Source organism: Salmo salar, chromosome 28 (assembly GCF_965601325.2).
Source record: "Salmo salar chromosome 28, fSalSal1, whole genome shotgun sequence".
NCBI classification, from domain to species: domain Eukaryota; kingdom Metazoa; phylum Chordata; class Actinopteri; order Salmoniformes; family Salmonidae; genus Salmo; species Salmo salar.
Window position 1 is genome coordinate 43,993,147 of NC_138318.1, and position 18,243 is coordinate 44,011,389.

Genomic DNA, 18,243 nt, shown 5'->3' on the forward strand with positions numbered 1-18,243 from the left:
AGGGACCTCACGATATGAAATGATCACCATACCCAGGGACCTCACGATATGAAATGATCACCATACCCAGGGACCTCACGATATGAAATGATCACCATACTCAGGGACCTCACGATATGAAATGATCACCATACTCAGGGACCTCACGATATGAAATGATCACCATACCCAGGGACCTCACGATATGAAATGATCACCATACCCAGGGACCTCACGATATGAAATGATCACCATACCCAGGGACCTCACGATATGAAATGATCACCATACTCAGGGACCTCACGATATGAAATGATCACCATACTCAGGGACCTCACGATATGAAATGATCACCATACTCAGGGACCTCACGATATGAAATGATCACCATACCCAGGGACCTCACGATATGAAATGATCACCATACTCAGGTGCCGATACGATATGTATTGCAGTTCAATACTGTGAGTTTTGACCAGTCATGGAAATGAAAGTGCTGAAAACATGTTGGCTCACTATTTAAAATGAAGATGGAGAACAAGCTATAGGATAAAAATACATATGGAAACTTGGAGTCAAATATCATCCCAAAATAATATTGTGAGGTGTAACTATCAACTAAATGTTTTAGCCCATCACTAGTAATTAGGAGCATACTAAGGTGTTCTGTTAGTACATGGACAAGTCAGCCAAATGGAATGGTTAGTTGGTTGGTTGCAGTGGCTAACCAAAGTATGTATTGCAATCTCTTCATGTCTGCTTAGACCAATCTATGTTTGCCAAGTGCTAGCCATTTAAAAATGTTCACGCTATAGCAATGAATTTCTCCAAATATCTCCACCTGGCTATCAATCTTCAGGTGGAGACTACTTGCAGATGTGTCATCTTACAGTACAATATGTAACCCTGGAGTGTAAACTGTCATGGTCAACTTATTGGTAGCTAAGCTGGGGAGGGGACTGTCCGTAATAAAGCGCTGCTCTGCTTTCTTGATATTGCTATCAATTAAACAAGTCCAACAGGCCCTAGTTTTGTCACACCTGGACTACTGCCCAGTTGTAAAATTAAGTGCCACATAGAGGGACATATGCAAATTACAATTGGCCCAGAAGAGGGCAGGACACTTGGTCCTTAAATGTACACAGAGAGACAACATCAATGACATGCTTGTCAGTCTCTCCTGGCTCAAAGTAGAGGAGAGATTGACGTCGTCTTTGTGAAAGGTATTGACATGTTGAATTCACTGTAATTGGGAAGAAGTTAAGTAATTAATGAAGTGTTGGGAATAACAGTTCTGACATTGTTGCTGACAAGCACACTAATCTGTTTGTTTTGCTGTGTATCGTGAGAGTCCAGACTGCTGACACTGGGTTCCTGGTATCCTGTGTTTAGGCAACCCACTCTAGACGAGGTGGTGGCCTGGGCCCGTAGCTTCGAGCTGGTGATGCGCTCCTCAGAAGGCAGGGAGATTTTCCGAGAATTTCTGCGCTCTGAGTACAGCGAAGAGAACCTGTTGTTCTGGCTGGCCTGTGAGGAGCTGAAGAAGGAGACGGACCCGACAGCGATCGATGAGAAAGCAAGGATCATCTATGAGGACTACGTCTCCATTCTATCGCCGAAAGAGGTAGGCGGCATCAGGTTGGACGCAGGAGTTTGACTGGTACCTAGTATTACTCAGTATCACATTGTTGCTTGATTTAGCTTCAGGGTTACTTTAGAGTTGCACTTTTGGGACTTCCGTTGGTTCCGTTGTGGAAAATGAAAGCAAGTACACCCAAGCATTTTGACTATATTTGACATGCATGTATTTGACCCAGGTCTGATTCCAAGACATATTGAAACCCCCATCTCAAAGTGGGTGAGGAGGAGGTGGGAGGTGAGCTTATCTCCATTGATAACATGACCGTGTAGCTCTTTGAGTGATTGCATTGTCACTGTTCTCTCCCGCTCCTCTGTCCCCAGGTGAGCCTGGATTCACGGGTGAGGGAAGGCATCAACCTGAGCCTGGCGGAGCCTAACAACGTGATGTACGAGGAAGCCCAGCTGCAGATCTACACCCTGATGCACAGAGACTCCTACCCCCGTTTCCTCAACTCCTCTGTTTACAGAGACCTTCTGGACAGCAAGAGAAGCTCCTGCCTAGACACCTAAAGTAACCCACCCCCCAACAAACAAAACAGAAAGACAATCAGGTGCCAGAACTGGGTTAGATATTTTCCTTTTTTGAAAACCAGAAAATAATGAATAGTTTAAGCAATTTCAATTGTCTGCTCGCGGGCGGCCCTGAAGGTTAGTTCCTGGTTTAACTGCAGATAAGAGCTCCTCAGGCTACTGTTACAAAGATAAACAAAAGGAAGGTAGGACCCATTGTTCCTGTACTGTACTTTTGAGAGTTCTCCTTTTGCTTGGTCTCTTTCACTCTCTTTCTTGGTCTGTATTTTTCTCTCTCAAATTTTGTCCCATGCCTCAGACTTTTTACAGTCCAAAAACAATGCCCTTTTTAAGATAGCTGTAGAGTTGACCGTGGTGAGCAGGAAAATCACAGACTTTGCATGTGACACGGTAATGGAATTTGCTCAACACTGGCTTGGTATGTTAGCAGTGGACAGCAAAGGTTCTTGAATATGAGATGTATTTTCTTCTGTTCTAGGGATTTCCCTGTCAAGCTCTTGATGTGTTATGTGAAGGGAATATCAATATTTGCCAATTTAGCTTGCAGTTGTTGATTTTGAGGAGGTTGAAAGTTTTACAGCAGTGTTAATTTCCAAGCACTTGCCTTCTTTATAACTCTAAAAGAGAAGAAGGCCTGGAATTGTGGTCGGGCAGCTAAATGTCTAATGAACATGACTTTCCACGGGAAATCACAATGCCTTGACGTGAAAAAGGCGGCACAAGCGCTGCTTGTTATGGCAACAACCACAGTTTAGTAAACACAGTACAGTCCTACCTGTCCTTCCCTCACCATCTCACCCTAAGAGAAGCACAGGTTGGAATCATTGCTGGAGAAAAAAAGAAATCAAACATTCAATTAGTTTCAGACAATAAATCATGAACACTTTCAAGCTCTCAAATGAAAGAGAACCGTTAACTTTTTCATTTTTCTACTGCATATAATATAAATGGTAGTAATCAAGCCTTGGTTCGGAAGGTCAAGTATGTGATAGCGGTATGTCTGATGCATAGCCATGCGGTCTAAGAGCGGTCTGCATTGCAGAGACATGGAATTATGAAGTATGCCTATGTGGCTTCTGGTTTTAAAGCTGTAGCTAGTCCTAGACTGAAGGGGGTCAGTGCCAGTTAAGGAACAGCCCAGCCGAATCGTGTTTTCTATGGAGGTGGTTTGGAGGTTTACGGTCCTGTTCACCAGATGCGTGTCTGTCTTTAAAGGGGCAATCAGCAATTGCTACATTCATTTTTGGACTTCTAAATTAATGATCATTGATTCTTGAAGAATAAAACGTATAAATGCCTCATGAGCTTAGTTCAACTGTTGTACACCATCAACACCCAAAATAGAAGCTTGTTTTACTCCAATGTTTGTAAACAAACACTTTATAGCCTCCAAACATGGTTCATATAGCCTCAAAACATGGTTCAAACTGTCATGTTGGTATCATGCATGGTCAGTCCTTGCATCTATTGCTCTTGTTTATGAATTTGAGTGGTTAAATTTATCCAGCCCAATCCCTCAGCTTTTTACAAAACGGGTGAGGAGAACACTTTGCTATTTTGTTTCTACTGCTGATTGTCCATTTCAGCCTGGCTAGCGAGGTGCCAGTAAGATGCTTGGAACATCACTGAGCTCCATGCCTTTAACAGTCTCACTGCTTCCCAGGGATGGCCAAGGGAGGTGAATAGAGATTTTGGAGACGATTCGTTCTTTTTCCTAAAATTGCCGGCATGCATTAATGTGTGTACCTGCCGTCCAGATACACGCGTATCAAACATTTTAAATATGGTATAGTTGAAGGTAGACTCAGAGAAATGACATTGCCACCGTAGATATTGCGATGAGCGAGATGCAATACTTTCTCCTACAGTCACACACATTATCTGCGCATGTGCACGGGTTCAGTGCACGGTTTCAGTTCACGCCCTAACAGTGGAAGTTTAGCCTCGCGCTTCAACGCTCTTAGTTGTTGCGGAAATTGACCCACTATGTTGTTTACTTTCTTGTGTCTACATCATATCGCTGAGTCTACCTTTAATGTCCCATATATACAGTACCAGTCAAAGGTTTGGACATACCTACTCATTCAAGGGTTTTTATTTTTAAAATAATAGTGAAGACATCAATACTATGAAATAACACATGCAATCATGTAGTAAACAAATCAAAATATATTTTATTTGAGATTATTCAAAGTAGCCACCCTTTGCCTTGATGACAGCTTTGCACACGCTTGGCATTCTCTCAACTAGCTTCATGAGGTAGTCACCTGGAATGCATTTCAATTAACAGGTGTGCCTTGTTAAAAGTTAATTTGTGGAATTTCTTTAATGCATTTGAGCCAATCAGTTGTGTTGTGACAAGGTAGGGGTGGTATACAGAAGATAGCCCTATTTGGTAAAAGACCATGTCCATATTATGGCAAGAACAGCTCAAATAAGCAAAGAGAAACAACAGTCCATTACTTTAAGACATGAAGGTCAGTCAATCTGGAACATTTTCAGAACTTTGAAAGTTTCTTCAAGTGCAGTCACAAAAACAATCAAGTGTCATGATGAAACTGGCTCATGAGGACCGCCACAGGAAAGGAAGACCCAGAGTTACCTCCGCTGCAGAGGATACGTTCATTAGAGTTACCTGCACCTCAGATTGCAGCTCAAATAAATGCTTCACAGAGTTCAAGTAACAGACACATCTCAACATCAACTGTTCAGAGGAGACTGCGTGAATCATGGTCGAATTGCTGCAAAGAAACTACTACTAAAGGACACCAATAATAAGAGACTTGCTTGGGCCAAGAAACACAAGAAATGGACATTAGACCGGTGTAAATCTGTCCTTTGGTCTGATGAGTCCAAATGTGAGATTTTTGGTTCCAACTGCCGTGTCTTTGTGAGACACAGAATAGGTGAACGGATGATCTCTGCATGTGTGGTTCCCACCGTGAAGCATGGAGGAGGAGGTGTGATGGTGTGGGGGTGCTTTGCTGGTGACACTGTCAGTGATTTATTTAGAATTTGAGGCACTCTTAACCAGCATGGCTACCACAGCATTCTGCAGCGATACGCCATCCCATTTGTTTTGCGCTTAGTGGGACTATCATTTGTTTTTCAACAGGACAATGACCCAACACACCTCCAGGCTGTGTAAGGCCTATTTGACCTAGAAGGAGAGTGATGGAGTGCTTCATCCAATGACCTGGCCTGGCAGTCATCAAGGCAAAGGGTGGCTACTTTGAAGAATGTCATATTAAATATATTTTCATTTGTTTAACAATGTGTTATTTCATAGTATTGATGTCTTCACTATTATTCTAAAAATAAAAACCCTTGAATATGTGTCCAAACTTTTGACTGGTACTGTATTTTCAATTCAAATTCTGTGCTTTTTTTTCTTTCTTTTTTTCTTTTTAAAACATGGACAAATTATTGGAGGCCTCTGTCACCTGTTGATGTGCAGAGGTCAGCGAGTAAAGTATATTGTGAGAGTTGTCTATTATCACCACTGGTGGGTAAAGATTCAGGTGTCATGGAAACCACTGTTTTGTAAGAACATCATTCTGCCATCAGGTCTTACTACCTGAAGTTCATGTGCCAAGGCCAGTTTTAATAAAGCCCATATACTGTAGGTTATTGAAGTGCAATTGGATCAGATGTAGAGTATTTCCATTTTTGTAGTCATAAAAATGAACATATAGCATAGCCTAATGATATCAGCCATTTTGAACATCCAACTATATTCTAACATTCCCTATATTTAGTTCACATTCAGCTACCTTTATAGAAATATTTGAACAGTGTTTGCATACAGTGCAGAGAACATTGATGTTATATTTTGAGTGAATGACACAGTAAAAGCTATCCAGTATGCATGCACCACAGTGGTTAGAGGATACCTTTTTATGTCGCTCTATTAATGACAACTCACATTGACATTTTACAAAATAATGACTTGCTCAGTTTAGATGTTATTTTAGCTGTAACTTCACAATGTTTGACCAACCAGACACTGAAATGATGGTGCAATCGAACCAAGTTTACATTCGTACGGTGAGCAATTGTCTTGCAAGAGAAGCCAATAGCAGATTTTTGGGGGTAGGAAAATGGTTCTGAATGATTGATTGAAAATGAACATTTTACGATGGGTGAAGAGTAGTATTGTGTTGTCTGGGTGTACTGTCTTGTCTTGACTCTGATTAAGTAATTATTTTCACTCCATGGAAGGAAATGGTTGTTCATTTTACTGGCATTTCAACAAGGATTTAACTGTTCATGACGAGGCGGTATCATAGGCATAGTGTCATATCTGTTCAAATGATGACTTCAACTCAGAATGAATGGCTTTGAAAGGTGGCAGAGGTTTGTTGACAGAGAGAGAATTTGATCTCAAGTGTCATATTTGATGTGATTAGATAAGCATTGGCCTTATTTGCTTTGTTTCTCCTTTGAGTGTCATTAGTGTTTTCACTACCTCTCATATTGGTTCCTTTATTTCACATCTAGTTGTCAATGTACACTTTGTTTTTAGATTTACTTGAAGCCTAACACTGTAAACAAAATGTGCACAGAAAATATGTATTGAGCGTTAGGATGATTAGCCTAGTTTACTTTTTGTTTGTTTAATTGTGTTCAACTGGAAAAAGATTTTTAGATATATAAAGAATTCAGGAAATACACTGTTTAAAGGGCTAATCTCATTTTGCCTATGCAAATATGTTACTGTTGAAATGTGGGAAAGGGTAGGTTAAGTTACCTTTTTAGCTAAGTTTGATGGAACATGGTTTACATTGCCCTTTGCTGGTATTCTTCAATCTTATTCAGCAAAAATGTACCGTTATTTTTGTTTATATATAAATATATATAACAAGTAATATACAGAGAAAATAGTATATGCCTTCGTGATGAAAAAAACAACACTTGATAAATACAAATAAATGTGTGTTGTCAGACCTGTGGCTGTGTTATGAGATGACAGTTCACTCTGTAAGATGCACCTGTTGACTGATCGACTAGTCAGAGACTCCATCCATAGAGGCTTTATTATCCATTCAGTGTTTTCTTTCAGGCCCCTGAGCATCTCTTTATCCAGGGAGCCATTCAAAGTCGTCATTGCTGTACGTAACCCATATTGTCGTTTGCAGTACAACCGTTTCTACAATCAAGAGGCAGTTTCTGCCTGTTGTTTCCAAAGGTTCTTCATAGTCACATTCACAAAGGTTGAAGGGCTATTTTAGGAACTTTAATAAATATGTTAAAATCACAAGAACATCTACCTCTTGGTGGCTTTCCCAATGAACCCGCTGTACAAGAGCCAGGTTGTCATGGTAAAACATTAGATATAGCGTTATGTGACTGCACACAACATTATTAACACCTTAACACATGAATAATGAGATTACGACTGACTGGCTGAATGAACATTCTCAATAATTATGTTCAGTAATAACAAGACACCTGAAATGTGATGTCAGTGTTCCCTTTTAAGATTAAATGTGGTACTACATCACTGTCCAAGCAGAGCATAATGGTGACTTGAGCCATGACTGAGGGATAAACAGAAAACAGGTTGTCCACTGGGTATGCTTGATACTGAGAGAGCTTGGGTACTTGCTTTCAGAGGGCCATGCCTATAAACACGGTCTTATTCGTTTGCTCATTGCTCCATTTTTTCCCCCCTCTAAGAGCTAAAACTGTTTAATAATTCTCTTTCCTCAAACTCCATCATAACCATTTGTTATGTTGACGAGCGGACATTAGTGGTGGCTCACAGTCACCCTGCCACACAAACATTGACTGAAATAAATTCTATAACAATAAATCCTATAACTGAACATGCTTTGCTGGGTTTGTGCAGTAGTATAGAGTACTACTTCTGTTGTCAAAATAAATTGTAGAATGATTTGGGGAATTGGCAATGACAGAGTTTTCGGTCACAGGTATATTTTATGCGTCCAGATTTGACAATCAGGCAGTGTAGTTGTCCAAAAGGATACAAACTCAGTACTGTCTTTTCATCAAATGACATACAATTGACTTACTTCACCTTTGAGTTTATGGAGACTGTTTTAGAGAGTATGAAGCGAAGTGTCATCTACCATGTCTTCAGAAATGCTGCCTCCAATGCGTTGTCCACAACAATTAAAAAGCTATTTAAAATGATTCTGGAAGATCGTCTCAAGATCAACACTCACAATAAGGCATATGTTGATTACTTTCCCACATTACGGTGTAATCATGTTGACAAAATGATATTGAAATAATGTGGTAACAGCATTAGATTCCACCTGTTTTGTCTATTGACCACACAGATGTTGTCTTCTATTCAGTGTCATCCATACCTCACTCCCATCTCATCTTTCAATTGATCTCCAATATCCATTCATCTACAAAGATACAGTACATTGATGAGGCTTTTCAGGAATTGCCAAAGAAACAAAGGCTATTTTCAACCCAAAATATTATTGGTAAATATTACCACCACAGGTGTCCGTCAGTGATTCAGACTCTGATCTCGACTGAGAGTCTTTGTTTTTTTTTTTTTACCCACCAGAGCACTAACTGCTAGACTAGTTAATCAGGTATTGTACTATTTTGATGATTTAATGTCTGCTTAACTGAACATCATTAGTTTAACATGATCCTGTAGGCCTAAATCTTGTTCCCGGTCACAAAGGTCTATAATATAGTATTTTTGGCTCCCATCCAAACTATTATTTTGCCCACAGGGGATGTGTTACCAGTCCTGACGCTCTGTATAAACGGGGGATGTGTAACCAGTCCTGACGCTCTGTCTAAACGGGGGATGTGTAACCAGTCCTGACGCTCTGTCTAAACGGGGGATGTGTAACCAGTCCTGACGCTCTGTCTAAACGGGGGATGTGTAACCAGTCCTGACGCTCTGTCTAAACGGGGGATGTGTAACCAGTCCTGACGCTCTGTCTAAACGGGGGATGTGTAACCAGTCCTGACGCTCTGTCTAAACGGGGGATGTGTAACCAGTCCTGACGCTCTGTCTAAACGGGGAATGTGTAACCAGTCCTGACGCTCTGTCTAAACGGGGGATGTGTAACCAGTCCTGACGCTCTGTCTAAACGGGGGATGTGTAACCAGTCCTGACGCTCTGTCTAAACGGGGAATGTGTAACCAGTCCTGACGCTCTGTCTAAACGGGGGATGTGTAACCAGTCCTGACGCTCTGTCTAAACGGGGGATGTGTAACCAGTCCTGACGCTCTGTCTAAACGGGGGATGTGTAACCAGTCCTGACGCTCTGTCTAAACGGGGAATGTGTAACCAGTCCTGACGCTCTGTCTAAACATGAATTATCCCTGCTTGTGATGCGGTTTTGGAAACGTTTGGAACTTTACTTTCATATCATTGAGAAATTATTTTACAAATACCAAAGATTACTTACTGTACAGCATTTTAAGACAGTTGCAGCCAACAGTATTTTTCAGTAAACCTTTCTTGCTTCCTCCTTCTGTTATAAACAGAAGTTTGCAATGCTGGACAGTTAATTAAAACAGGCCGTTGCCTGTCACATATACAAGCCAGATAATTGCTGTAAGATGGATCCCACACTGCCATGTTAAAAATGGGTCTAGTAATTTTGCCTTATTTTTGTATGTTTATACAGAGTGTTGGGACTGGTTACCTATTCTCCGCAAGCAAAATAATAGTTTGGACAGGTTCCCAAGGGCTGTATAAAAGCACTCTGACTCAGAGCAAGCCATAATCATGAGATTAGTTGCATGATATGGGCTATTTGGAGGCAGCATTTCGGTTCACTGTAAGTGGCAGGTTTTCTCCATTTAATGTTCTTCATAATGTTTTCTAAGGTTTTTTGCCCTTTTGTCCTTGGTCTTCTATATCTTCCATACATCCCTTACCTCACTTTTTGGAACTGGCTGTGACCAGACAGAGAAACCGTCATTGATATAGAACGGCATAGATATAAACCGGTCTCTCACTCCAGATAGTTAGCAAAAGAGTAGGAAGGAGGACCCTCATACACACGTTTTACCTCAGAGGCATTCATGACAATTGTGTCTTGCTTTGGGGTGATAGGGATGACTTTGTACAGATATTTGTAGAATTTATTTTCAATGTACACAACTGGTGAGTCAATCGGAGCGTATTTATTGATTTAGAATGCCAGAGCCTTCTTTTCACGATGCTTTTGTAGATACCATCAATGATCTAGAGTTAAAACAACTATTTTAAAGGTCACTCGAGGAACTAAAAGTTATATTTTATATCCACCATAATTGTTATGTGCCATTAACAATAATGTATGAGTATATATTCAAGTACTGCAATATGCAGACAATTAGTAATGCTAGAGAGATTATTTTACTTCTAGTATATTTCACTAATATTGACAATTTAAATCTGTCTTTTCTTAGTGTATTCTCATCTATTGCTTGAATGACTTAAAGTAACTGTCCAGTGAAAATCAAACTTTTAAAAGTTCATATTCTATTAACTCATACCCAAATAATGTTGACTTATCCACCCACGTTGTTGACTCGTATTTGTGGCCAAAGCATACATTGGAACATTTTTATTTTATTTTTTAAGACACCTCAAACTTGTATCTCAGACAGTTTCGAAAATGCTTGTTATTTCCTCATAGAGGATGAGCTGGCAAATCGGCAATCTACTCGTATAAATATTTTTAATGACCGGTATATGCCCACACCATGCTGCTGTTGGGGTAAGCCCACACCATTCCAACACAGAAAAGCTTTTTTTTAAATATACTTAATTACCATTTTTTTGGAAGGAAAACTATTTAAATCATATTGTAGTCCATTATAGGTCATATTTCATAGAAATCTGGAAACACTGGACAGTTACTTTAAATCCTCTCCATACAGTATTCATGAAATGAGGTTATGGTAGTGTTACGAAGCCAGCTAGCTAGCCTGCTGATTGCTACACTCACTAAGTCTAGGGCTCCTAGTCCTAACTAAATGGTATGTAACCTGATTTAATGTGTTCATTTAAGATTTAGCTAATGTAGCTGGTTTCGTAACACTAGTCAGAGTATGTGGACCATGTTGTATAGGACATCAACCTTACGTGGGGTCCAGGACCAGAGACATCAACCTTACCTGGGGTCCAGGGCCAACTCCATCTTGACTTCTTGGTTGTCCAGCCCAGGCAGATTGTTGTTCAGACTGGCTGGCCAAGAAGCTCCTGTCCACCTCTCTCTCTCACTGATTGTCGATCCCTGATTGCCCGCACTTGTGTGCTTATCAAGGCTTGGCACAGCACCTGGCCCAGTTGCTGCTGCTGCCACCTGGGGATAGGGAGTGGAAGTGGTAGTGTGCTGTACCAATAAACTAGCTCCCATATCATAACAGTAGGTCACTAACGAGCCCCCATATCATAACAGTAGGTCACTAACGAGCCCCCATATCATAACAGTAGGTCACTAACGAGCCCCCATATCATAACAGTAGGTCACTAACGAGCCCCCATATCATAACAGTAGGTCACTAACGAGCCCCCATATCATAACAGTAGGTCACTAACGAGCCCCCATATCATAACAGTAGGTCACTTCAGATGATTTGACACTTCAGTTGTATGACTCTTATCTAAAGGCCATTTACCACGTGTTTGGGAACGTTCAATTGAACTCTGGAGTGCATCAAGAGGAGTTGTGCGATAATATTGATGATTGTGAATGCTATAGCAATCTCTTTTTAGAGTGTTGCCAGGGCAAGTCAATAATGATTTCTACAAGTCACATTTGCTGTATATTTCCATGTAACAACTTATCAAGCTGTTGTGTGACTTTCTTTTTGTCTGAGCTCTTGAAAGATCTCGCTATGGATTAGTAATGAAAGCAAATATATGCCATGTGTAATGTAAATATTTAGACGCTTCATATATTGAAGAAAGAGCGTGACCAACATTCCAACTCCCAATTGGATCCAGTAAGTAGTACACACCCTTTAGAGAGCCCGAAGTGTGATATGATCTGTGCTATTGTAGCTGCTCCCTTTCAGAGACGGATATCTTCTAAAGGTGCATAGCCTACTAGAATGAGGGGTTGTGTTTAGCAAGCCATGAATGGCCTCAAGCATTTTGTCAGTCACTATTTTCCTATTTCAGCATGACAGTATTAATGACAATTTGACAATCACACCAGGCTATTGGTTTAAATAGAATCAGGCAGCCCAGTGTTTATGTGGTTGTTATAGGCTAACATTTCGACCTGATATCATTTGGTCATGAAAATCTCATCTTATTCTGTGGCGTGCATGTGAAGTTGCCAAACGTTTCCTGTTGCCAGTAGTTGCTTTCTCTGCTAGAATGTGCCACAACATTTCCAGGAGGCTGAAATGGCCCTCCATCCATTTGTAGACATGCAGGGAAAGAGTAACGTTGTTGGAGTTGGATGGTGTTGTTTCTTGCACTCATGTTTTTAAACAAACACAGAATAGCCTGTTATAAACCTTCACTGTTGTAGGGCCATGTGAAAAATGCATGTCACTTGTCCTCCTCAAAATTCATTTTCACGCTAAACCTTGACATTTCCATTTGTCATTTGAGATAAAACTTTAGTTATACATATTAGAAGAACATAAGGGGGCTATGTTTTGAATTATTGTCAACAAGGTCAACATTTTGTAATATTTCAGAGAACCTGTGCTCCCACCGTAAACAGAATTGAAAAAGTATATGGTATATCAGGTAATGCTGAAATTGTAAAGTTTGTGTAATCCAATTTGCATTTTCTGTTTTATTTATTTTAACTGGTCTATATTTCATACATTTTATAACTCAAGACAGTGTTTATTAATGTTTAACTTATTTTTGAAAATATGGAACATCTTTGTTAGAAATTGTGAAACTGTGGTAAGCATATTGATGTAATGTTCTGTCTTTTTCTTTGTTTACAAAACAACATCTTGCATAAGAAACAAAGTCAAATCTATTGTAACTGCCCTTGAATAGCTGTGTCATTTAAATAGTGCTGCTAGAGAAAGACATTCGAAATGGAACATCTTACAATAAACACTTTTTAGACTTTTTCCCCATACGTGATGAGTTATTTAGTACTACGTTTTCCCTCCATATTGTATCATTTACTAGGACTGAGTAGTACACTAGCACTAATATACTGTAAATTGTATTTGATCACCTGCTGATTTTGTACGTTTGCCCACTGACAAAAAAAGGATCCGTCTATAATTTTAACGGTAGGTTTATTTGAACAGTGAGAGACAGAAAAACACATGACAAAAATGTTATAAATTAATTTGCATTTTAATGAGGGAAATAAGTATTTGACCCCCCTCTCAATCAGAAAGATGTCTGGCTCCAAGGTGTCTTTTATACAGGTAACGAGCTGAGATTAGGAGCACACTCTTAAAGGGAGTGCTCCTAACCGCAGCTTGTTACCTGTAAAAAAGACACCTGTCCACAGAAGCAATCAATCAATCAGATTCCAAACTCTCCACCATGGCCAAGACCAAAGAGCTCTCCAAGGATGTCAGGGACAAGATTGTAGACCTACACAAGGCTGGAATGGGCTACAAGACCATCGCCAAGCAGCTTGGTGAGAAGGTGACAACATTTGGTGTGATTATTCGCAAATGGAAGAAACACAAAAGAACTGTCAATATCCCTTGGCCTGGGGCTCCATGCAAGATCTCACCTCGTGGAGTTGCAATGATCATGAGAACAGTGAGGAATCAGCCCAGACCTATACGGGAGGATCTTGTCAATGATCTAAAGGCAGCTGGGACCATAGTCACCAAGAAAACAATTGGTAACACACTACACCGTGAAGGACTGAAATCCTGCAGCGCCCGCAAGGTCCCCCTGCTCAGGAATACATATACATGCCCGTCTGAAGTTTGCCAATGAACATCTGAATGATTCAGAGGACAACTGGGTGAAAGTGTTGTGGTCAGATGAGACCAAAATGGAGCTCTTTGACATCAACTCAACTCGCCGTGTTTGGAGGAGGAAACATTATGCTTTGGGGGTGTTTTTCTGCTAAGGGGACAGGACAACTTCACCGCATCAAAGGGACGATGGACGGGGCCATGTGCCGTCAAATCCTGGGTGAGAACCTCCTTCCCTTAGCCAGGGCATTGAAAATTGGTCATGGATGGGTATTCCAGCATGATAATGACCCAAAACACACGGCCAAGGCAAAAAAGGAGTGGCTCAAGAAGAAGCACATTAAGGTCATGGAGTGGCCTAGCCAGTCTCCAGACCTTAATCCCATAGAAAATCTGTGGAGGGAGCTGAAGGTTCGAGTTGCCAAACGTCAGCCTCGAAACCTTAATGTCTTGTCTATCTGCAAAGAGGAGTGGGACAAAATCCCTCCTGAGATGTGTGCAAACCTGGTGGCCAACTACAAGGGTTTTGCCACCAAGTACTAAGTCATATTTTGCAGAGGGGTCAAATATTTATTTCCCTCATTAAAATGCTAATTATTTTATAACATTTTTGACATGCGTTTTTCTGGATTATTTTTTTGTTATTCTGTCTCTCACTGTTCAAATAAACCTACCATTAAAATTATAGTCTGATCATTTCTTTGTCAGTGGGCAAACGTACAATATCAGCAGGGGATCAAATACTTTTTTCCCCCACTGTAGGACTGAGTAGTACACTAGCACTAATATACTGTATATTGTATCACTTACTAGGACTGAGTAGTATCCTTCTGTATGTGTGACATGCTAGTGGACTAATCAGTACTGTAAAGTAGGCATATTCTACACTTACTAAATCTATCTGTCTCACTGTTTGTCTATTTGTCTGTTTATTTTCATGGATTTGAGCTGTGATCCTTCGGGCCGTGACGTGTACTGTGTATGCTGCGAGCATGGGTTTGAATCTGACCCACTGCTCTAGCACTATCTCTCTCTCCAATCCAATAAACACAAAAACTGTGAAAGGAGTCGGCCTTAGCCACTAAGCGACCACTTAGGGCCCCAGGCCTGCTAGGGAGCCCCTGACCAATTTTCAAATATATATATTTGTTGAGGAGCGCCGTCATGGTCTCAACTTACTGTTGTTAGAAATAGTAGAATACAGAAGGTGCAATTTAGAAATTTGGTCGTGCATCAGCAGTTTTTCTCATTATGTAACCTACCCTCTCTCCACTTTATCAGCGAACTGTTGTCTAAAGAGGATGAGCACATCGGCGTCGTTTATGATGGGAGCCAAAGATGCAGCAGTGGAGGCTGCTGAGGGGATGACGGCTCATAATAATGGCTGGAACGCAGCAAATGGAATGGCATCAAACGCATAGAAACCATGTTTGATGTATTTCATACCATTCCACCTATTCAGCTCCAGCCATTACCATGAGCCCATCCTCCCCAATTAAGATGTCACCAACCTCCTGTGGTGTGCAGAACAAGCAAGGAGGTGGGCAGAGTCAAGCACAAGCTAGCGAGTTCCTATTCACAGGTTTTTGCATATTTCTGTTAGGGAACCACTACTGCAGCGTTTCCCAAAAATGGGGTCGCGAGAGAAACTCTGGAAAAAATGAAAATGGTTCATAGAACTGTGGTTATGTAAGTAACCTCCGAAATCCGCTAAATGCGGTTGTGACAAACAGCTGTTTTCTTCCAACAAATGTGTCTAACTTTTGAACGGTTGGAGTTCTAAGCTATTATGACCCTGTTCCTGAAAGTCAAGACTCTCAGGACTCGTTAGAACAGAGTGTACATGACTAGGCATCAAATCAGACTGGGGGAAAATGAATATCATCATTGAAAGCAATAATGGTGTTATTTCCTACACATAAGATAATGCACAGTTATTGGATGCTAATCTTCTGAAATTCCCAATACCTTTCTGATGCATTTCAGTCACTTCAAACCATACTGTCTTCAGATTGGCAAACTGTCAAAAGTACTGTCAGACTGATTTGTAATAGACTGTTCATAGCCCAACATTGGCTGTTGATTACATCAATAATTTTTTTCAAAATGTGGTCACGGGTCAAAAGCGTTTGCAAACCCCTGGCCTAATGTCTTGCACTCCTAAACAACACAATGGTTAGAACATTTGGCAAAGGGTCAGGTAGACAAAACTTTGTAGAAGTAACAGATTTTAGTTAGGCAACCGAAAACTATTGCGATGGGATGTTTCGTATATCAGAACTAGCAGAATGTCTATTTCATCTTGCTCCATCTATGCCTGCAACTAGACATCCTCTCATCACCATATTTGGTGGTGAGTGGAAGTACTAACTAGATGCTTCTGGTTTTCACCCCATGTGACCCATCTGGGTTTCCCCTTTCATCTGTGTTGTAGCCTGATACATTCTACTAGATGGCACTAATGAGCAGGAATTAACCCTGGAGTATATTTGAGCCCTGTTGGTATCTTGTGCGTGTCTGAAAACTAGATGTCAAATCCTTGCCTCCTCTGTCCTTGTTTCTTCCATTCCTTGCCTCTCTTTTACAGCCTTGCCTCTCTTTTACAGCCTTGCCTCTCTTTTACAGCGTTGCCTCTCTTTTACAGCCTTGCCTCTCTTTTACAGCCTTGCCTCTCTTTTACAGCCTTGCCTCTCTTTTACAGCCTTGCCTCTCTTTTACAGCCTTGCCTCTCTTTTTGCTTCTTTTTTTTTCCCTTGCCTCTCTTTTTTTGATGTTTCATTCCATTGCTGGACACGCACGGATTGGACAGATGTAAGCTGGACACACCCACGGCACCCTGTCAGGCTGATAGTGCAGCGGGGGAGTTCTGGTTAGCCTCAGTATGGTTGTGAATAGCTTGAGACTGTAAACAGTGAAAGGATATTTACATGTCTAGTATTCACACACTTCCCTCATTCCAGCTAGTTCGATGTGCAACCACTGACTAACTATAGCTAGGGGTATGTCTCTAGTCTAGTAATAAATACTGTTGTTTTGGCTGTATGGCATCATTGAATAAGATTACCAATGGTTAGCTAGGTAGCGAGGATATAATTTAGCTAGCCATTTACAGTAACAGCAGTTAATTAATAAGTCAATACACACTATCATTGTTGTGGCTAGCTTAAAAAGTTCAGCTTAAATCTAAAGCAGAAATGTAGAAAGCCCAGCTTATCTTGGCACTGCGACACGGTATGGGCAGCAATTAATAGAACGGAGTTAGAAGGGTGAACAGCTATTTTGAAGGGACAGGAAGTGTTGTCATTTGGCCAATGACAGGAATTCCACATTTAACCCCACCCACACCAGAAAATCGATATATCAAGTTGTTTTTTTGGTTTTTAAAAACACCTAGAAAAGTATTTTTCTATTTCTATCCCAAAATGATATTTTTTCTTTTGCTGTTTTCTTGTTCCCTATTGCTCCGTTTTAACTCGGGAAAATAAAACGGTTAAAACTTACACTGACCATCTGAGTATCTTAAATACTTATTTCTATATACAATCAGTTTACTAAGTTGACAAAATGATTGTCTTTACTATTGTAACATACAGTGATGAGAATTCTATTCTCTGTCAGGAGCCTGGGCTTTTGCAGTAGATGGTGGAGTTGTCATCTCTGGACCACAGGACCGTACATTGGTGACCAGGGTGGGATCCTTTGGATACCTCTATGGGCCATAGGGCACATGAATGCTCCTAGAGAGGCCTCAGAGCAAGATGTTTAATACTGTACATCACAAGACGTACATTACTAAACGTCCTCAAATTCGTATGATATTGTAAGACTGCTATTTCATTGGTAACATTATGTAACATATCATACTAAATGGAGGGATAGCAAAGAAACATCCCAAATTATACAAATTGCCCTGAGGTCAGGTTGGGCAAGGAGGAAGGGAGGTATAGTATTACTAGGAAACATCATCAAGAGACTTGTTGTTACTCTTGGCCATCTGCTCACCTATTACCGCTAAAACAACCATTTCCCCCTGAAAATGCTTACTGTCTGGCCTGTTTGCCCAGTAACTCGATCACTAGCGATCAGTAGCCCCTTGTAAACTGATAACATGTTAGCAAATCGCCCCCTCTGTGTCTGCACTAACAAGTGTTCTAGATGGCCAGGGACCATGCTCTTTCCACTGGTCCTGAGAGGGCAGAAAAAAGAGTAGGGAAAGCCGGGACTTCTCCT

General features: G+C 40.8%; 1 protein-coding gene across 1 annotated transcript in view; it reads left to right on the plus strand.

The window, feature by feature from the left end:
* Window positions 1-13,200, plus strand: part of LOC106610787 (regulator of G-protein signaling 17) — a 54,279-nt gene extending 41,079 nt beyond the window's left edge. Inside the window, exons 5-6 of the mRNA XM_014210369.3 lie at window positions 1,372-1,603; window positions 1,942-13,200. Of these exons, the coding sequence (XP_014065844.1) occupies window positions 1,372-1,603; window positions 1,942-2,130 (421 nt within the window). The 3' untranslated portion in view covers window positions 2,131-13,200. The remainder of the gene's footprint in view (window positions 1-1,371; window positions 1,604-1,941) is intronic.
* Window positions 13,201-18,243: the final 5,043 nt, after the last annotated feature.